At 38.0% G+C, this 21,697-nt stretch overlaps 1 protein-coding gene across 3 annotated transcripts in view; it reads left to right on the top strand.

Annotated features, from left to right (window-relative positions):
* The first annotated feature begins 400 nt into the window (after positions 1–400).
* The window catches only part of VPS13C (vacuolar protein sorting 13 homolog C), a 100,287-nt gene continuing 78,990 nt past the window's right edge, over positions 401–21,697 (top strand). Inside the window, exons 1-9 of one of the 3 annotated variants that reach the window (XM_072871150.1) lie at positions 401–613; positions 2,361–2,404; positions 6,426–6,468; positions 7,257–7,352; positions 8,205–8,306; positions 15,219–15,328; positions 16,223–16,282; positions 16,895–16,954; positions 17,685–17,765. In XM_072871150.1, the coding sequence (XP_072727251.1) occupies positions 514–613; positions 2,361–2,404; positions 6,426–6,468; positions 7,257–7,352; positions 8,205–8,306; positions 15,219–15,328; positions 16,223–16,282; positions 16,895–16,954; positions 17,685–17,765 (696 nt within the window). In that variant the 5' untranslated portion in view covers positions 401–513. Of the gene's footprint in view, positions 614–1,406; positions 1,597–2,360; positions 2,405–6,425; positions 6,469–7,256; positions 7,353–8,204; positions 8,307–15,218; positions 15,329–16,222; positions 16,283–16,894; positions 16,955–17,684; positions 17,766–21,697 lie in introns of those variants that run through there. The other 2 variants (XM_072871152.1, XM_072871153.1) reach the window with 2 other exon arrangements.

The raw sequence follows: 21,697 nt of genomic DNA, 5'->3' as shown, positions 1-21,697 counted from the left end.
CCGAGGAGCCGGGGGAACGCTGGCTGTGGCCGCGCTCTGCCGGAAGCAGCGCGGGAGCGCCGCCCGCCGAAGCGCCAGCTCCTCCCCCCACCGCCGCCGCCCCGCACCCGTTTGCCACCACGGCTCGGAGGCGCCACCACGGCTCGGAGGCGCCACCGGCTCTTCCAGCCCGGGACCCCCCTACCCCGGCCCTTGGCCTCGGGAAACGCGCCCACGGGTCAGTCCATGCCCAGGCGCTGCCGCGCAGCCGCTCCGAGCCCTTCCCCGGCCCGGCGCGGCGCGGCGCGGCAGAGGCCCCTCGCCCCCTGCACGGGCCCGGCGCAAGGAGGCGCAGCCCTCCGCACGGCCCCGCTAGCCCGTCAGGCGCTGGGCCGCGCCCCGCCCCCGCCTCGTCACCTGACTGCTGGGGACGCGCCCGGTACTGGTTTACGCCGTGCCCTGCCGCCCCCTCCCCTCCCCTCCCCTTCCCTGCCGGTGGGCCGCGGCTGGCGTGCGGTGAGGTCCGCCTCCGCCATGGTGCTGGAGTCGGTGGTGGCAGATCTGCTGAACCGGTTCCTGGGCGACTATGTGGAGAACCTGAACAAGTCTCAGCTCAAGCTGGGCATATGGGGGGGTAAGGAGCCCCTTTCCCGCCTCGTCTCCGCGGCGCTGCGGGGCCGCCGCTGTCACTGGGGGCGGGCGCTTCCCGTGCCGCGGCGGGGAGCGGGTCTCGTTGGCAGCGGTCCCCCGTGCGGGGTTGGTGTGCTGGGGGACCGCCGTCCCCTCTGAGAGGCGGTCGATCTGTGGGTTTGTGGCCTCCTGTGAGGAGAGGGCAGGCTGCGGAGCCGCGGCCCTCCGGAAAGGAGGGTCGGTCGGTCTGTAGCCACGGACCTAGCCCCCTCCCCTTTCCCGCCGTGAGGGGCGGTCGGTCGGTGGGCCGCGGCCCCTCGTGAGTGGCAGTCGGGCAGTCCGTGGCCGTGGACCCACCCTCCCCCCTCCCCCCGCCCGTGATGGGCCGTCGGTCGTTCTCTGCCTGTGGATCCCTCTCCCTCCCTCCTCGTGAGGGGCGGTCGGTCGATCGGATCCTTCTCTGGGGCTGCGGCTCGCCGCGGCGGCGGCGCCCCCCCGCGGCGGCGGCAACCCCCCGCGGCGGGCGGAGGGTCCGGCTGTTGCGGCGCCGTGAGGCGAGGGTGTGCCTGTAAGGGGAGCTGGGGCGAGATACCCGCGCAGTTACAGGGCAGCAGGTTGTGAGGGGAGAAAGAGCAAAGTTAGGGTCTCCCTCCACACGAGGTGGGGGCCTGGGCGCGGGTACCTCTATGGCTTCCCGGCCGTGGCAGTTGCGCCGAGAGGCTGAGGCGAGGTGTGGACGCACGTCGCTGGCCTCGGAGTGCTCTGAGGAAGGAAACAGTCGGCAAGGAAGAAAACCCCCTTTTTTTTTTCTTCTTTTTTTTTGAGAGTATACTGGGTGGAAGCACGACTGCTGTCGGGTCTGTCTGCGGTGCAGTGGAGCGTGGAGTGGCTCATGCATGGTGGCCCCAGGCGGAGGGGAGGCCTTGGTTGTGGTGCAGCTGATGGGATGCTTGGAGAGCTATGTCTTTCACCTCCTAATTTATTGGTGTAAATAATGTGTATTAAACAGACGTGATAGTGCAATAACGTGGAGTAGCTATTCTCAGTGGATATGTCAAACATTTCAGTTTGCTACCTTGTAGGCACGCAAAAAAACACTTGAAGTACTGTCTAGAGAAGGCTGGCTATTTTAGATGCCTTCCATACATAAGGGATGAGACTTTTCTTGTCTTAATTTTGCTCTTGTCATGGTAGTGAGTGTTGAACTTATTACTGGCATTAAAGCACTAAGAGGTATATTATATGTGCTTTCCTCGGGTATAATTCTGTGTGCTGGTGTTCCCTTTGGAAATTTAATTATGTTGCCTGTGTCAGGAAAAGTTACGTGTTTGTGAAAAGAGGCATGCATTTTTGTGGCTCTATGATTCATTATTTTTCTATTATGTAAAATCATCAAAAACAAGATACAATTTTCCTAGTCTACCCTACCTTGATAGAATTGTAATTATCATTCACAGCAAAGTGAATAATAAGAACGATTTCCTATTATTGTAGGTGTTTTTAATAGAGTAGAAATATGCAGATGTCGAAGTTGGTGGTATTTCTGTAATCTCTTCCACCATAAAATTTTGTCTGAATAATCAGTGTTTAACGCCTCACAAATTAGACATTTATTGTGCTATTCTGTAACTGGAGTAAGGTTTTTCAGATTTTATCCATGTGTACTCGGGAAGGTTGTAGCTGTGTTCTTGTTCCAACTTGCATAATAGTTGAAGTCACTTATTCTGTACTTCTCTTTTTCTTCTAAATAGGTAATGTGGCACTTGACAATTTACAGATAAAGGAGAATGCATTAGTAAGTATTCTAATAATTTTAGAATTGTTTTTGTGGGTCTAAAGACTAAGTCATAGGATAAAATATTACTGTAGTCTCACACTACACAGTGTGCCTTCTTTACTAGTTATTGGAAGTAAGTCCTTGGTTAACTGCTTCTAATTTTGCTCACGTTACTGGAACAGAAAGAAAAGAAGCTATGGGTGAACAGGTAAGTGTGCTCCTACAGAAGAGCAAAATAGCTTCTGAGAAATTAGCAGTAGGGTTTTAAAGTAAGTTTCCCAGTGTCTTAGGCATATACAACCTGTCCTAGTGTTTGGGGTGAAATGACAAAACTTTAAATAAGATACTGGTGTGTTTCTGTTACTGTTTTGGTCATCCAGTACAACTTAAAGGATTTAATTTCTGCTGTGACTGCTACTATGTAATCATACTTCTGTTAAGTCATAGGGTTTTTTCCTCACTTGTATGTCCAAGCAGTAGATGTTTGTATGTTTCTGAACGATTTACTAGATCTAATGGGTTTGCATAGGTTTGCATTTTTTTCAGCTTTGGTTGAATAAGTGGATTTTTCAAGGCCTGACTGCTGCAAATTGATTAATCTCATTGAAGTCTTCTGAAAGACAGTGGTTCATTTCTCAGTTGTTGGTGTGGGGATGGAGGGTGAAAAAGTTAATCCTTCTACAACAGTTGATGGGATTGAAGCTTATGTTTATGACTTTGTGTAAATTGGTGCTTATTTAATATTGGCAGGGAAGACATTTTTAAGATGTGTACTCTCTAAGTAAATATGGTTATTCAAATGCTCCATTCTGTTCCTTTTAAAATAGGAATGATGGAGTGAAGGAAAAACAAGAAATAACTTGCATTAAGTACCCATATTCTTGTCTAAAAAAAAAACCCAACAATTTGGCTGATTTTTATGTTCTTTAGTTGAGCTAATGAACACCTGTACTACTGAGAGAATCTTACTGCAAATCTTTAGTGTGCTTCAGACTTTACTAAAGAGAACTGTTACTGTTCTGTGAATTGAAAACATGTTGGATCATTGTATGATGTAATAATTGGTTTCTCTTCATTGTTATGAAGTTTCATATTTTACCTGCCCATTTCATCCATTTCTGATAACTTTGTTGTACTTTAAAACTCTTAATACAAATATCTTCGTAATCCGGTAGTTAAAAAAGGAAGGAAGAAAGTGTTATCTACATTGTGCACATCTTTCCTTCTTATGGTGACAGCAAGGTTGATTATGGTTCTAGCAGCTCTGACTTACAAAAATGCATAGTCATATATGTGACTGATCAGAGCTGAAAGAGAGCTAAGACAAATTCAAGAACTGAAAACAAGGGTTGTTTCTGACTACTTTACAATTGCAATGTTAAATTTCTGTGCAAAAGTAATTAAAGGAAGGTTGATATTGAACACTATTTTTACAGAACTAGACTACACCTTCTTGAAAAATAAAAGATTAAAGGAATTTGATATGGTCCTACTTTTTCTTTTCTGGTTTGCCTGTCTGCTGCTGTCTGGATTGGTTTTGTTTTCCTCTTAAGGTTTTCCACCAGAAAATAACTAGCTTTTAATTTGTGTATATAGATAGAGTATTTTTCAAATGTAAGAAAAGAAAGCCCTTAGGAAAGGGGAGATGAGCAAATAGTTACTTTTAGCGTTATGCTTGCTGAGTCTATTTTTTTCCTTAGTCATAGTAAAAGAGCATTTCATTAAAATGGAAGTTTGCAGACGTCAGTCAAAATTTAGGCTTCAGTTCATGCAAAGTCAACTTAAGAAGATTAGTGTAAGATTTCTAAAATAAAATAGTACAAAATTATTTTACAAATGAATTCTTAGGCACCTCGAAAATGTAACCATTTTTTCCCCCAAAATATGTTAGAGAGAGAGTTTGCTGACACAAAGTGCTGAAGTGTCATTCTGTGAAATATGTACTTTTATCTTTTGAGGCTGTTGTTTTGTTGTGTGACTACAGCTATAAAAATGCAGAAGTATAATGGAGCAGTTGCTATTACTGTTCCTTTCTGACTTTGTTAAAAACTTGTAGTAGTGATAGTAATGAATTCTTTCTGATGAATTTCTTCAGCTTTTTCCTATTTTTTAGTCATAATGAAAAATGACTGATGACAAGCTATGACCTAAGCCCTTTAGCAACCTATTACATGTTTCTCAGCTTGTATTATTAGAGTCATTACCATCAAAAAGCTTGAACTCTGAGCTGCTTTACTTCTGAATTTGTATCCAGTATCCAGCTGGTCAAAGCTCTTAATCTTCAAAGCTAATATTGCCTGTTCTTTCTCAGTTATAGTCTTGAAGTATTTTCAGTAAATCATCTTTTTTTCACGTTAACATCAAACCCCAATACTCTCACCATTTTTAATTCATGTTAATCTGTTGTCTTTACTCAACAACTTTAAAACATCTTTAGGTTCTAGCCTTTCCTTAATTCCCCCTCTGCCTCCTCCAGAATTTAGTCTTCTGAAAACCAATTTTTCAAGGTCAAACTCATGGTCCTGTGCTTTCAGCAGGCCAAACTGAGCTGGTCCCCCTTAGAATTCTGCTGTGGGTCATAGATGCAGTATTAAATGGGGTATATTTGGTTGCTGGTGTCTGCTTCTACATGACTGCTCCTGGTTCCATCAAGAGCAGAGATCTTTGCTCTCACAATTTGTTTCAACCTCTTCTTATGCGTGTTCTTACTATTAAAAACAAAGTTTGGAGATCAAACTGTTTTAAGTGAATCTGTTTTCTCTTTCTCTCCTAATACATTTCAGTGAAAAAGAAAAACTGAGAAGAAAGCTTTTGGTTAAGCTTATTGATCAGATTTTTGACATGCAGCAGCCTGCAGGAAGAAATATTTGGGAGGTGCTGAAGAGCAATTGTCACCAGGAAGAATTTAAAGCATAAGGAAAAGTTTCTAGGACTATGCAGTTATAACCAGAAAATGGTTAAAATATTCCATAGCTCTTGCTTTTCAATTGTTTCTTTGAGGCGCTAAGAAAGAACAAGCCACAGAAATACTGTCACTAGTTTAGTCAATTAAAGTTGCTTGATGTTAGGTGCCTAATTGCAGCTCAGAATGCTTGTTAAAAACTGTGGAAATGTGGTGGAGATGTTAATTTGGATATTAATCTTTTTTGGAGCAGCCCTGTTAAATGTTTTTAAGTTCTTGGAAAAGTGGTGGTCAAGGTTGTTTTCTAGTACATAGGCAGAGAGAAGTGGTTAATATCTGTCTCATTTGGGAAAATAGGTTTGCTTTTTATAATCTTTGAGATTAAGACTTCTCTTCAGGTCTTTGAATTATGGTTAACTTATTTGAAAAGAATACTGAAGTGGAAGGCAGTTCTGGAATCTTGATGTTTTAACTTATTTTTTTAATCTTTCCTTTTATTTATTTATTTATTTTTCTCCTACTTCCTCTTTACTTTGTCCCTCTTTTATGTTCTTGATACTCCTGTGGTTATATTCCTGTTTTTGTTTTACACTATATAGGAGAGAGATACTTCCTGAGGTTGTAATTGATGGTAATAATTGTTCACTTGTCATGTATTCATCATCTTTATGAGCCTATCTTGTTCTTGATGTTTGGCAGGCATTTTGCAAAGAACTTCTCGGTATTGTTAGTGAGACTTTTTACATGTTTGTAAATATTAAGTGCTATTATCAAAAAGAAAAGACCTATGTGGCAAATTAATACAAATGTAAAATGAAATTCTTGTATATAGATAAAATATTACTTTTTAGTAACCTTTGGAGTGAGGCATTGTCATACTCGTAGGAGAGAATTGCCAGAAATGTGTAAATGCTTTGTTTTAAGGCTTTCTACAAGCCTTACCATATTTATGGATTCCTGAGTTGATGTGGGTATTACTAAATAATTAAATCTCTGTCATGGAGAACTGTTTCTGTTCTGGAACTTCAGCTCTGGGAAAATAGTTCTAACAGAAGTAAAGATAATAATTTTGCTGTATAAACTAGCTTATCTTTGAAATACATGGATCTGTTTTATACTTTGTTTTTTTCTTTACAGAATGAACTGGATGTACCTTTTAGAATAAAAGTTGGTCAGATAGGTAAGTTTTTGTTTCAATGTAAGTATTGAAATGGAAATTTTAATACAGGCCTTAAGGTCAGTCCTGCTTCTGAATTTATCTTATCAAGCTTTCTTAAGTGATCTCTGTAATTGTACTCGCTGTTGAAACTAGCATAGAAGTCTAATGTGACTGCCCTGGATAAATTGTAAAATGTTATCTGGCAAACCCTGTTTGTGTAACTTTACAGGCTGGTATGAAAAACATGTCTGAGAGGTTCTTTCCAGATACATGGATGATCAAGGGAGCTGTCTAGTATAGGCAGAATGTGTGTGGATCTTTAAAGGACAGATAAGGAATATGAAGAATTTCAGTAAGGTTCCCGAAACTGGCAAACATGCCAAGGGTTTAGGAACTCTTAGATATATGTTTTTTTTAAAAATACCTTTCCTTGGTGATCAGCATTGCTTTTTCACATGAAACATTTGTTGGAGATGAATGTGTGTTGTATTTCTTCTTTTACTTCCCTGGGAAAATCACGTTCATCCCAGTGAATTGGACTCCAGTCTTGATCTCAGGTTTTGATCTGAAGTCTTCTGACTCAGACCGTATCTTCTTGCTTAAATCTATGGCTTATATTTTTTCTCTCCATGTATTTTACCACTTCAATGGCTTTATAAAAATGTTTAGGCCCATATAGTTTCTCCTTACCTTCTAAGGTGTTTAGGACATCAAGATATAGGGCTAATGCTCTTTGATGCCTGAGGTGTTGTTTGGACTAAGCACAGCATAGATTTTTGTTTTGATGTAACTGTGTCTGCTTTGTTTAGATAAACTTACTCTGAAGATTCCTTGGAAGAACCTCTATGGTGAGGCAGTTGTTGCAACTCTAGAAGGCTTGTATCTTCTAATAGTTCCTGGAGCAAGTACGTAAACTCTTCAACAACACAGTTAAATAATGGAAGAGAAAAATATCTAAGGGTACCATGTAATTGAGTACATAATAGCAAGTAGTTCATGCAAGCTGCCATTTTTACATTCTGTTCCCTCAGGGAAATTTCTAGACAAATGCTGGCAAGTTAGTGGAATCACAGAATCATTTAGGTTGGAAAAGACCTTTAAGATCATCAGGTCCAACCGTTAACCTAGCACTGCCAAGTCCACGAAGGGTGGGAGAAAACAGCACCTGTTGCTTTTATGGAAATCCTTGATTGTATCCATTCCAAGTTCAGTTCAACAGCCAAGTTTCCTTGGAAGTGTGCTTATCCTGAATCCACTTTTCTGGCATGGTTTGGATCTTTTGGCTGTTGCACGATATAGTTCATCTGATTCTAACTGACAACAATCGAAAGTAGTAATTCCGTTAGAACTGTTTTTAGGGAGAGGAAAGAGGATCAGAGACTTTGAGTAGTTTTCTCTGAAATCAGAACCTCTGGTATATTAAGAAAACTTGCAAGTTTCTAGATCATCAAATATATGTGTAGTAGAACTTAACAAACCTGCGTTATATTGCACAGACCACACCTAGGGGTCTGAATTTCCACGGAAAGGTTCTCCTATGAAGTAATGCTTAAATGTTGGTATAATCCTTTTGTGTCTTACTGTGTAAAAATAACAATTTCAGAGGCTGGATGCAGCTTTCAGCAATTAAACCTAGAATAGCCTTTATCTCAAACAAGGTGTTTTGCAACATAATGTTGAATATGGTGTGCATTGCTTGATTTTGCATTTATATAACTTGAAATTTAAGATTAAAGCCATCCCAACTTGGCTTACAGGCATTAAATATGATGCAGAGAAGGAAGAAAAGTACTTGCAGGATAATAAACAAAAGGAACTGGCAAGAATTGAGGAAGCCTTGCAGAAAGCGGCAGAAAAAGGTACTAAGTTAATAATACAAATTGAGGACTTAGACTGTGCTATGAAAGAAAAGTCTTGTTTTGTGATTGACTTAATAAATTTTGTTTTTTCAAGTATCTAGCTAATCTTACTACAGTGTTTTGAAAAGCCTTTTTCCTCTAAAGCTTGAAAGAAATGTTATTTGTTTTGTTTACCATTCATTTATCCAGTCATCTTCCATTGGAAATGGGAATTTGATAATCTGGTATGTCTGTTTTTTTTTTTTTTTTTTTTTAACTTAAAGCTCCAGGGCAACAGTACCAAACATAGAAACTGCATTGCATGAGGCTAATGTCGTTATCTTGCTTTAGAGCTTCAGTAATAGATGTTTAATAATGTGTTTTAGAGGAGCATGTGACAGGTTGTTCTTTGTTTAAAGGAAACTTTAAGGAGAGTGGTAAGGTTTGTAAATTTTACTTCAACAATAATGCTTTCGTTTCAGTTTCTGCTGTCCTTTTATGATGTACTACATTTTGACTGGTTTGAGAAATAAGAGAATTTGAGAAATAATTCATGACACAAGAAAATAATTGAACCTGAGCATAGGAAACTTTACTTAAATTTTTGATCCAGGTCATTAAAAACTTTAAGCTTTTTAAAGTTTAAAAAACCTTTTTAAGGTTAAAATAATTGATCATTTCAGTCCAGTTAACCTGATTTGTGGGGTGGGGTTTTTTTGTTCGTTTGTTTTGTTGTAACAAATATCTTTAACAAAATTATGTTATAAATTAGGCTTGTTTGGACAGAAACCAAGCTCAAAACCAATGACAAGTAACTACATGTGGTACAGGAAAATGTTATTACTGAAGCTGTTGTCTTAAGTGAGACCTATTTGTTGGGCGGTATAATGGTTCTTAAGATGCAGTTCTAGGATACCTCTAATGCTGCAAGTCATTTGCCTTGGAAAAGTTACTGAAAATGAAATAATGCTTAGAACAGTTGGAAAAGGTAGTTTGATTGTAATCTCTTTGCTTATTTAATTTTCCAGTTACAGGACTCTCTACTGCCTTGTTCCTGTTTTGGTAGTTTGAGTTGTATATTTGCAGTTTCCTTGAAACAGCAATCTGGCAATCCATTTACAGTGGAGAAAGAAGCCTTGCTTTATTTCTTGTCTTTAATATACCAGAAACTGTATGAGAGCTAAGACAACCTCAGTGAATGAATTTTGCAGCTGTTACTTCATACTGGGGCAAAGGAATGTTCATAGAGGTTTAACCTTGGTTATGTAGGACTTGGATACTGTAAAGCAGCAGTGTTTCAGCCATGATTCTTTGCACCAGTAGCAATGGGATGAAGGGATAATATAAAAAGAAGAATTTAACCTAATGGGCACTACTTGGGGAATTCCAATTCTGGAACTTCATATAATTAAGAGTGAGTCTGTGCACCTGCGACAGTTGTATTTTTTTTTCCTGAAAGAAACTTACTACATTAATCATTTGTAATGCTTTTGGAAAAAAAAAATCATATAAAAATGGTACTTCAGTAGCTCAACTCCTTATATAAAGAACTAGAATTAGATTTAGTAATGTTTTGCAGTTTTAAACTTTCAGCCTTGTGAAGGAAAAGCTAGAGGAACATTCAAATTGGATTATTTTAAACTGTAGTTATCCTCTCAGTCATACTGCAGCATGGTCCTTATGGGTCCCTTCCAACTTGAGATATTCTGTGATCATATTGCAGTGGTAGCTATTTGTGTTTCTGGTGTTGTACTAGAATACTGTACTCAGGAGGACTTGTGTAGTTCTTGCATGAGCAGATACCTTGCTTTTGCTAGATACAGAAGTCTTAGGGCCCAGGTTGCTCTACTGCACCGTAAACTTCTAAGAAATTCAGCTTTTTCTGTAGGCTTTTAAGAGCACACAATAGATGGTGGAAATCTAGGAAATACATTGAATAGAAAGTTATCAGGGTCCATGAATTCTCAGCTGTATTTGCTTTTCTGATTAATACTCAACTTATCTTAATGTGTTTAGAGTCTTGATTCAGTACTTGCATTTATTTAAGAGTCTCTTAGCATAAACAGTCCTGGGAATATTTTCTTTAGACATGCTATTCAAATATTGAGCAAAATGGTCATGTCACTGTGTGGTTAGTGTAGTGTGATGGGGAAGTGATAACAAGCTCTGCTGACACAAGCTGACAAAACATTATTTTCTGTTTTCTAAGCTATTAATATCTGTCAGAATCAAAACTCATATATGGAGACCAAATCTTTCAGCTCTTGTCTTTTGCTTGTTATAAGTAATATGAAAATTTGCCTATGTAGATAATCTTTTAAACTAGATATTTTGAAGTGACTCTGGCTGTCAGGTACTGTAATGGAAATACTAACGTGTCATGCAAGTTTTATAAACTTAACATTAAATCAGGAGCTGATTTCCTTCTTTTAAACCAAATGCATTTTTTTGGTTATTTGCTGCCATGTGGACCAAGGCACTCATTCACAAGATTCCTTGTATGGGTTGGAGAGTCTGATTTACAAGGACACCAAGCCTGGTGGGTATGCATGGTTACATTTTGCACATGTGTGATGGGTATGCAGCTTACATTTTTAAAAACAGCTCCCCCCCCCCCCCCCCCAAGCAGCCAAATGTAGAAATGAGAAAACAGAAGTGAGAAAATGCTTGTTTGGTACGCATCCACATACTGGTGGTTCTAGAAATAAGATTTTAATGACTGTGGATTCAAGTGGAAACTTGCAATGACTAGTCCTGTCTTAAATGAGTGGCTGTTCAAGAAGACTGAGAGACCATTTACAAAGATTTCCATCAGCCATGTTGAGCTCAAGAATGTTATAAAAAGCTGACAACATTCTGCCGTAGTTTTAAAACACTGTCTTTAGGTGTCTTGAGAATAGAGGGTAATTACCCTTGCTTTAAGTGTCTGGGCTTAAGATATGGGAAGTTCAGGCTGTCTTGAAATCGTGGACAGGCAAAATGAACTATACCAAGTTAAAGGCATTTAGCATGCTTTTTGATGGTTCTGTTTATTTGGATTGCTCTCAAGTTAGGCAAGGAAACAGTTTCCATTGAAATTCGGAGGAACTGTTATTATGTTGTACCTGCTGTATTTTTATCTTCTTGAGCCAGATTTTCAGAAATTTAGTTTTAGCCAAAATTACTTAGTGGGCTTTTATCTGAGCGCAGGTTTAGAATGAGCTTAAAATCATACATTTAGTTTCTCCATAGTAATGGATGCAGGTAATTAAGAGGAAAATCATGTTGCCTTAGTTTTGTCATACATGGGAGTGAAAGCCTGAGAACTACACATTCAATAGTAAGTGAAGGAAGCTGTCACTTTAAAATATCATTTATAGAGGATTACTTGTACTGTTAAAAGGAACTATCCAAGAAAAATCCAAAAGAAAACGTAGTTTCTATTTGGCATAGTGTTTTCTTTTTGTTATTTGTAGGGCGATCACCTTACCTGCAAGACAGGTTGAACAAGCATGCAAATTCCTTTGTTTGAACAAGCATGCAAATTACATAAAGATAAAGTTGTTCTCCAGAATTAAATACACTGTTGCACTTGCTTCCTTCTTGCTTTAGTGGGATATACCCGTCCCATGCTGCAACCTCTTAAAGTTAAGCATAGGCAGCCCTATTGCTAAGTTCTTTTCCCCTGTATGGCCAGAGAGGGGAAAGAAACAATGCAACTCTCCAAACCAGTTTTCTTTAGAAATGTGGAAAAATATGAACATTAATTTAATTCATGAAATGATTGTGATTGTGTGGGTCATAATTTGTGTGTAAATAATAGAATTTAATTTCATATAAAGCTTTTAAAGAGTCATCATTTTTGTATGCCTTTTTTACAGTTACTGGTATCGTTCTTTCAGATTGCTTTCATACCATACTGTTGATTAGTATGAGAATTGTATTAAAAAGTGCTCTTTGGGTGTTTGTGTGCATCTCAAATATCTTAACTTGGAAGTTATGCCTTTATATGGTAGAAGCCTTTTCTGGATTTAAACTTCCATGTTTGTTTTTTTTTTACCACATGTGTGTATTTCTAATTTCTAATAAGAAATTTAGGTTTCTGATAAGCAGGGGTTTCTAATAAGCAGTCATGGCTCTGTTTTTACCTCTCTTTTGTACATAAGTGATCTGGAATTATGTTACGCAATTCACTCATGAAGAAGTCTGAGTATGTATTTGCTGACAAGCTTGGTGATTATTTGTAATTCCTTGAACTCTTGAGACATTATGTAAGGAATATATGAAATTTGAATTAAATGCCTTGACCTTAAAATTGGCAGGACCATTGATCCAGTAGAAATTTGGATAGTTAATCTAAAGCTTTTACTGGCTGCTTAGTTTACTTGGGCTTTGAACTTCAATGACTTTTTTTAAGAGAAAAAAAGCAAAAAAAGAAGAAAGCAAGGCTCTGGTTTCTTTCCTGAAAGTGAATTTAGGTATACATAGATTGTTAAAAATAAGACTTTGTGCCATGAGAAGTAGCTGATAGCTTCCTTAACAGATCTGAAATTCTTTAAAAGCTTTTAATGAGACCTTACTAAGGCATTCTGCTTTAAGACAAGCTAAACTTTCTTCCATCTTTTCTTATGCTTTCTTACATTTCTTCTTTACTAACTTGAATTTTATCCTTTTCCCAAAAAATTGCTTGCACTGAAAAAGGACGTAAGCGCAAAAAGTATAAAAAGCATTTTAAGAGGCCCTTTAAAGGTCATGATCACTCCAAAGGTGGGTAAAAGTTATGGCTTTTAACTTTTTTAAAGACTTTTTTTTTTGCTTTCTGTTTGGATTAGTTTTTCTTAGTCTTGGATATACATCCACTGATACCTTTTTTCCTCCTGTTTGAAAGAGATGATGTAAATTGGAGAACACTCTTTTTTGCTGTTTATCCATTCTCTGGATCCAATAAGACTGAAAAGAGTCCTTTTTTCTCTCTACTTGTATAGCTGTGCCTGTTTCTTCAACTTGAGCTATCTGTAGCATTTCCAACAAATTTACTCGTTTGGTAGGCTGATCAGTGGCACTTTACTGTGACTGTTGGAAAAACTGCATGTGGAGGAGATATCTGTTAGTCTGATTTTTGTAATATTCCAGTAACAGCTATGTAAAGTAAATCTGATGCTATACTGATGATACAGCAGTAAACAGTCTTTTTCAGCACCTTTTAGCTTCTGTTCTAAATAGCTAGCATAGTGTTATGACTGATATTTTGACAGCAATGAAATTGATGGTTTTCCCCGAGAGGATAATAATTGTCCATAAGTACCGAACCATGCAGGTCTTCAGTATTAGCATGTGACTAAGAATGGGCTGCCATATCCCATGTGGTTGTATTATTACGTATTTGATCTTGGAGGAAGCTGCAGCATAGACTTGTAATGAGAGTAAAAACTTAGTGGGGACCCTAGATAAGCTTTGTAAGGTATCAAACTTTTATTGCTGCTGGTAGCTGCACCTGGCTGGGAAAATGTTAATGGGTTGCTTGCTTGCGCTTGAAGGTCATGAAGCTTTGATAAGCACTTCTGCCCTTTTTTTCTTTATCAGTATTGTGTTGGTTTCTGTCAATAAGGAATGGGAGTTGTGAAGAAATGATTAATAAGAGGAAATGTGAGTTGCATGTAAAAGTGGTGTAACGTTTTGGTTTCTTCTGAGTTCCTGACTAATTTTTTTACTTGAAATCAAATGCTCTTGACTAAAATAGTGTTACATCATGTTGAATAGTGAAGCCTTGTCGTTTTTAAAGGAATCTCCTGAACCTCTCTTAGAGCTTAAATAAAAAAAAAAAAAATCCTAATTTTTATAGCAAGATGTACAGAGTTATATATCTGTGGTGTTCAGCGTACATTGCATATTTAAAAAGTTACAAACAGTTAAAACAAGCTGGGAAGTCAAACTCGGAGTGCAACCCTAAAATTAGTCAAAACTCTTAGTCCTTATTTCTCTCTACTTGGGTAGCCAAGACTGTTTCTTCGACTTGAGCCATCTGTAGCATTTCCAACCAAAACGTACAAGCTCGGTAGGCTGATTATAGTGGCATTCACTGGGATAGCCACTTTGTAAGGTGGATACCGAACAAGACAAGATAGCCTGTAAAGATAGCTAGAGAACAAGCAGCTCATCTAGCCATATTTTAGGTAAAATGTTAAGGTGCTCAGCCTGAGATAATATTTTTAGAGTTATGTCATTAAATAATGACGGATTGTAAATATTCCCCCCCTGCCTCGGCATGCATACGTTTGTCTTGGGTTGAACGCTGAACTTCTGTGGGTATGCAACTTTTGCTACCCTGTGTTGTTCAGCATAAGTTCAAGTATCGCTACATGGCATAGCAAAGTCTGATATGGACCTAGCTTAAATGGTCACAGTATAAGTCCAGTATGGAAGAAATGGAATATTTCAGAGTAACTGTTTGTTTTCACTTGTGGTATGCCAGCTTTTTAACTTTCTCAGGCAGTGTTGTATGAAAGGCTCTAATGGACTGGTCTCTTGCTGTGCAAATATCATCTTCACCTGGTTATTCAAGGGTATTTTGTGCTAAATCACACAGTCTTACCTATTTGCTTCTTGAAACCTCTAGTTAATTGCTTAGGGACTCTTAAGAGAGAACCTTTTACCTTGGAAAGAGTGGGGAGAAGTGTATTAAACAAGAACTTGCTATAAGCTGAACGGTTTTGACTGAAACTTAGACATAAATTTTCTTATGATTGTGTTGTGCACGCACAGCTAACATCACATCTTCAGAATATGGATGTACAGAAAAGGGAAAAAATGCATATATGTAATCTAAATAAGTGAAAACTTAAGTATTCACATTAGAGTAAACATTAAATTTACATTAGTATAGCTGTTGGTGTGGTTAAACTCAAGATGCAACTACTACACTGAATGCTGACTTTTAAAAAATTATTGTTTTAGACAAACCAAAGGAGGAGAAGAAAGATACTTTCTTAGAAAAGCTTGCAACTCAAGTTATAAAAAATGTGCAAGTCAAAATCACAGGCATTCATGTTAAATACGAAGATGATGTAAGTATCTGGAACATATTCTCTTCATTTTAAATTGGACTCCACTGCAGTTATGATTGTCTAGTCCATAGAGAGAAACTGTTACCTGCCACCTTGAAAAAGTTGCTGTGGTTTCTTCTGCACCTCTTCAAATAATGTACCCCAGATATGACTGAAAGCCAGAAATATTTTGTATATGTGAAACAGATATTCTCTCTTTTGCCTTTTCCAGTGGTGCCACGTTTAGCGGCGCCACATTTATTGGTGCCGCTAAATGTGGATGGTGGCTGTTTGTCATATGTTAGTGTGTGCAGTGATGTACAGAATTTTTCAGTGCCCTGGGTAAAGTCCAGAATGGCAGAAACTGGTGGGGTTACAGATGAGTAGGAAGGCAAATAGCTGAAAACACTTAATTGATAAATGAGAATGTTTATATGAATCAAACTGGTATTATTCTAGCCTGCTTCTGGCTTCCTTTGTGAAAATGATAAAGCAGTTTGTGATGAGATAATTGAATGTAAAAGAAAAGCATTGGATATAGAGTATTTCTTGAACCTATTTTGGGACTATTTTCAGAGACACTAAATTTAAAAAGGTGGGAGGAATGGAAGTCATAAAATGATATAGCTGACTGAGATGTGGTACTCTGTAGTTCTTAGTTCTTTCCTACATTGATTTATGAAGGTTTTAGAAGCCAAAAGGAAATTTTCATCTTAAATTGAAGTCCTAAGTCTTTACACTACAGCCATATTAGTTTTGGTCCAACTTAGGGGCTTCCGAGAATGCTTCAGCTAGACTAATTAAAGCAAAGGAAGATCCTCAAAGCAGCTCAGGATTTCAGTCAACTTTAATGAAAAGATACATCTCTGTTTGCAGCAAGAGAAATAAATAGCTGTTACTTTTCTATTTTTGTAGATCACAGATCCACATTGTCCGATTTCCTTGGGAATGACATTGGGCGAGCTTAGTTTACTGGTAATGTGTGTGCATGCACGTTCTTATGTTTTCGATTTACTTGTCTTTGGAGTAGCAGAAAGGAAAAGTAACGTATTAAGATGATATAATGAAAGTATGCATACAGCTGGAAATGAAGGCAATCTTTTATTCATGCAAATAATACTTGAAGTTTGTGCAAGCAGAAGGAAGACAATTGAGGAACATCACACTTTCTGAGACTAGTGATTTATTCTTATGATCCAAGTTATCTTTAAGACTGAATATGTTTACTTCCATAGGGCAGGTTATTTCCAAGCCTAATGAATAAATTAGGGCAAATGTTAAATCATGATGATAAGAATGTGGTATTTTGCCAGGCATTTTGAGAAATGGGGGGAGAAAATTTCAGCTAAGCCCTGTTTTCCTTAGATGTAAGGGTTTTATGGGTAGGATAAGGAGTTGAAAATCAAAATAAACTGACAAGTTTTATATTGGATTTTGACTTGTGCATATGAGAAACTGGCTATAGAGAAACTGGCTTCTGGAATCAGGTAGCACGAAAGTGATGTATTCTGTGCTTGAAAGTATAGGATAAAACCGCAAATGTGTTAAATAAGATGCACAGAATGACTTACCACTTTGAACTTTTAGACAACAAATGAGAACTGGACACCTTCTATTCTGAATGAAGCTGCAAAAATAATATACAAGGTAATGTGTTTTTTTTGTTTCCTACACAAGTGAAGAGAGCAACTGATCTTGGAGAGAATTAATCTGGGGTTCTAAATAAAAATTGGAAAAACAGTTTACTTTGCAAATTCTCCTATTTTCCTTAATTTTGCTGTGTGTTTAAACAGAAGTAGAGCACAAATAACTGGCTTTATGTAAGGCATAACTTTCAACTCTGTGGTTTAAATAATTTCCCTTAAATGCAAACACTGATCCCCTCATTAAATGCATTATACAGGAAGTCTGCATAGTAACTATGATTTCAAATTGCCATTTCCTACTTTATTTTGTATGCCTAATGTAATTGGTATTCTGGTAGCTAAGCAGTCTCTCTGTTCTCCCTGCCCCACAACCCCATGCTGAAAGGAGTATGCAAAGGTCTAAGAAATTATAGGAATGATATAAGAAGGGTTTAATAGTTCTGGCTTCTTTGTTAGGCCAAACCTTGGTTTTGTGCACCCTCACCCCTGCAATCCAGAGTCGTATTTAACAGATGTGAATGAACTTGTGTGCTTCAAGAAGTTACTTTTTAGCAATTCAATTTTCACTTCAAAAATAGTATTATAAGATTAAATACATCTCAGTGCTAATGGTGGATTTGCTGTCTAGTCTGCTTTAATTTGTTTTCTGTTTTCACAAATGGAAAGCTAAGTTCATAAAGTGGGTTGACTACTGAGTATGGAATCTGTTGAATGTTTTCTTTCCTGCACAGCTTTTGTGCCTGGACAGCCTCAGTGCTTATTGGAACGTACACAGCAAAATGTATTATCATGGCTCCCGTGAACAAATACTGGTAATGTAGAAGAAAATTCATTAAACAGTACTATATTCTGTTCATATTCTATATTCTATAGCTGTTGTGGTATTCAAAACTACACCATGCTAATTTACGCCCCACTCTTCACAGTTATGGTCACCTGTATTCTGATACCAGGGTCATATGTTAATCCATTGCACCATTGATAGCTAATACTTTTTTGTGAATGTCATATGTTATTAACCCCTATAGGTTTTAGAAATTATCAGAAACTGCTTCTGTAAAATCATGTTCTATTGGCATATTCATCTCGACTTAATGCTATTTAGCCACTACTGTTTACTAAATATCTGGGCTATATGAGCTATTACATAGCTACTGTAATGAAAAAGGCAATACTGAGTCAGTAAATGAGCATAGAATTAATAAAAATTCAGAATATTAGATCTTTATCAGAACAGGAACTTATATCACGTTATCCAGATTACCTAAACTGCATGGCTGAAATTAACCAATAGAGTGAAGCCAGACAGAAGAACAAGATATTAAAACAAAAAGGTTTGGTTTTTTTGCTTTTTAATAAACCAAAGCTTAGGTTGGTAGTTATCCACTGTCAGACCTAAACAAACCAAAAATTGTGGAAGGGCTAATGTAGTGGTTGTTTAAGATAGCAGCCCTTATTATGGGAAGTAGCTTTGGCAAAATTTTGAAGAGCTTTTGGTAGAATAAGTTATATGGATGGGTAAATGAGTATGCTATGCTTGACAGACAGAAGAGGGTCACAGCTTTAAATGTGGAATGCACAGTAGGACTGACTAATGAAGACTTTTGAAAATGAGGTTGGGTGGAACATAATTAAGGTAGACTGTATGGAAAAGATGATGCTGGAAATACTTTTTTCCAACTTGATGAAGCTAACTCAGGTGGTGTAGAGACTAGAGAAATAGATGATCTCCAGTGCAGAAGATGAGAGGCAGCATGAGGGCAATGAGGGTAAATCAAGACAGAACAGGAGGCAGATATCTTAAAATGGTAATTACAGGGAAAGAATAAAATCCAGTTTGTGTGTGTGGGCTTCCTGGAGGCTATTTCTATTTTTTTCTGATTCATTCATGTTTTTTGAGTTGCTGTTAGCTAGATGAGTAGTAGAATACTGCAACTTGTAAGCATGTAAAGTACTCGTTTTGCTTTCGTTTCATTGCTGTGTTATCCTATAAGTCTTACTTTCCCAGAAGAGGAACTGGGAACTTTGGCAGTATGAATAGGGCAGTTATATAGACATAAATAGTGGCTGAGGGCACGCATCCTCTTTCTGTACAACAGCTGAGGACTTCTGAGTTGCAAAAGCACCATTACTGTTAGGAAGTTTATTTCAGATGGCCACTTCATTCATGTGGTTAAAAGAGCTCTCTTTTAGGTAATGAGAAACAGTTAGTTGTTCTAGTGAGCTTTTAGGTAGTACATTACTGAATATCTTAGGTTCTGAAACTAAACTTTAGAATGGATTATGAAGACAAGTCAGGCTGCTTGGAATAGCGGACATCTGATTACTGTTGTTAGTTTGTCTGAATCTCATTTCATTTTACTGTGGAGAAGATCAGATGTGCACTGTATGCTCTCTGTATATCTGCATTCTGTTTCTGGTGTGAATAAGTGCTTTCTGTGCAAAAATGGTACATTTTTGACCCATTATGTTTATAAAGGTTATACAGGTGTTCTGTGTGTCTTTGTACAATACTATGTGTTTCCTTTTTTCTTTTGTGCTCAACTTTTAATAGGTATCTTTATTTTTGTTTTATTCTTTCCTTAGCAAAATATACACTTAACCTGGTGAGCTTGGTACTAGTATGGATGGTTGAATCAAAATTGTGAAATGTTTAAAACTAGCCAGTGGTTTAATGTTCTTTGAATCTTGTCTGTTACATGGAACTTGAAACCGAAGTCCTTTTATTTTTGTTCTCGTTCCCCTTGTAGGGAACTGTTTATTGTCTCAAAATTGGGGTGTAAATTCACTGTATGTGGAAGATATTATGAATATGTTGATTTCTCTTCCTGTTCACAGTCTCTTGCTTTGTCCTTTAAAGACCTAAATTTCCTTGGAGCACTTCCACTTCTACTGCACTTCCACTGCCTTTTTAGTTTAGCAGAAATGATTACATATTTTTAATAATAGCCAAGTTACTTTAGCTACGGGAGTCTTCAGAATTACCTGTCTGTGGATGTTTTCTCTGTTGTATCTCAGTCTGAAGTGAAATGTAAACACAAACCAATACACAGTTTGAATTGACAGCAGCAAAAGTCTTAATGCTTCAAATGTGTCATTCCAGCACTGTCAGAATGATCCTTTGTGAATCAGTCCTTGACATGCTTGTGGATAGATGGCTTTGTGGGCTTACCTGGCACTGTCTGGCAGCTTAGATCTCAGTCCTTTTCAAGGAGACTTCAACTTACTATTGACTAAGCTGCAAGTGAAGATGCTGGTGTGGTTTTGTTGAACTCAAGTTTTATGTATTGGGAAGTACCACTTTCTATTCCATTATCAAGCAAGTTTTTAACAGGTTCTTTCTGAAAGAATTGGGAATTTTGCCTTCCATGACTGTAAAATGGAGTCGTCTGTTTCCAAAGCCTGTGGCATGTCCTGCGTGTAAACTTTTCTTTGAGTGCTGAGGCAGAGCAATTCCAGTGTAGCACATAGTATCCAGTATTCTGACTGCCTGTTAACTTGAAGCATCTCACCACTAGCAGTTTTTCCAGTTCTTGAAATCCTTAGCAATTTTGGTGCTGTATACTGGTATTACTTTATTTGGATTGTCACCATTGTTTGGATTTTTTGCATCTTTTGACTGTTTGATGACTTCTGTTAGTTTAAATTTGTCAATTGTGATTAGTTGTTTTTGTGTCCTTGTGCCTAAAAGGGGAAGAGAGGGAGAGCAGGAATAAGCTCAGAACACATCTGGCAAGATTTGAAGAAGCACAGGGGAAGAATGGAATTCATCATGGGCATAAGATTACTTGTGTAAATCTTCTCTCCCACTTGTTAAGTCCTCTCTGCTTCAGAATTTTAAGACCAATACAAGAACTGAACAAATAGCAAATAACCTGTCTTGTTGAGTAACATTATCTGTATTAAATACCTGAATACATTTTATATGTAATTTCTAGTGTAGCTTGTTTCCTGGAAGGCTAGATCTTTCATCCAGACAAGCTGTTTTGGTCTTAATTTTAAGCAGCATTATCAGGAAATCAGATTTATCATACTAGCTAATTGGTCTACGTTGTAGTAAGAGTAAGCTGTGTAATCTGTAGCAATCTGTTACTTTCGTACAACAGTCTTCGTATTTAAATAACATGAGTATATGGCTGCTTGTGAGATTAGCTGTTTTATACTTAATCTCATTGAAATTTAGCTTTCATTAATATAGATCAGCAGATGGGAAATAGGTTGAAATACAAATATTTTTAATGATAAAGTGTACCTTTTATAAAAATACAAACCAGTTTTTAAATAAGGAACTGGGAAAAGGATTAGGTTGAAGACATTTGTCTTTACAAAATGTTTTCCTTGTAAAAACAACTCTTAATATTGATAGATTGATAGCCTTTATAAAATATAGAGGGAACAAGCACTTCATCTGCCTTCATGTAATAGCTAATATGTACATCTTCCTCAAAGCAGGCCTCCTGCTTTAACTGATTGTGCCATTGCAATTCTGAAACTAGATAAAACGTTTGGGCATGAATATAGCATTCTCAAATTGCTGAAGAATTATAGCATCAGACGGCCTCATTTTGGATTAAGACTCAGTTGTAGCATGATATTTCTCAGGCCTCTTGGGCTGTTCTGTATTTTATTGACTTCTTTCTGTCTTTAACTCCTCTTGTACCTGCAGAATACCAGAAGGCTCAGGTGGCCTCCTTATGTGCTAAAAATGAGGAAGGCTAGAATGTGAATAGATATTCCTGGTACT

The sequence above is a fragment of the Ciconia boyciana genome, chromosome 8 (genome assembly GCF_034638445.1).
Source record: "Ciconia boyciana chromosome 8, ASM3463844v1, whole genome shotgun sequence".
Taxonomy (NCBI): Eukaryota; Metazoa; Chordata; class Aves; order Ciconiiformes; family Ciconiidae; genus Ciconia; species Ciconia boyciana.
This window is presented reverse-complemented; position numbering and strand designations above follow the sequence as displayed.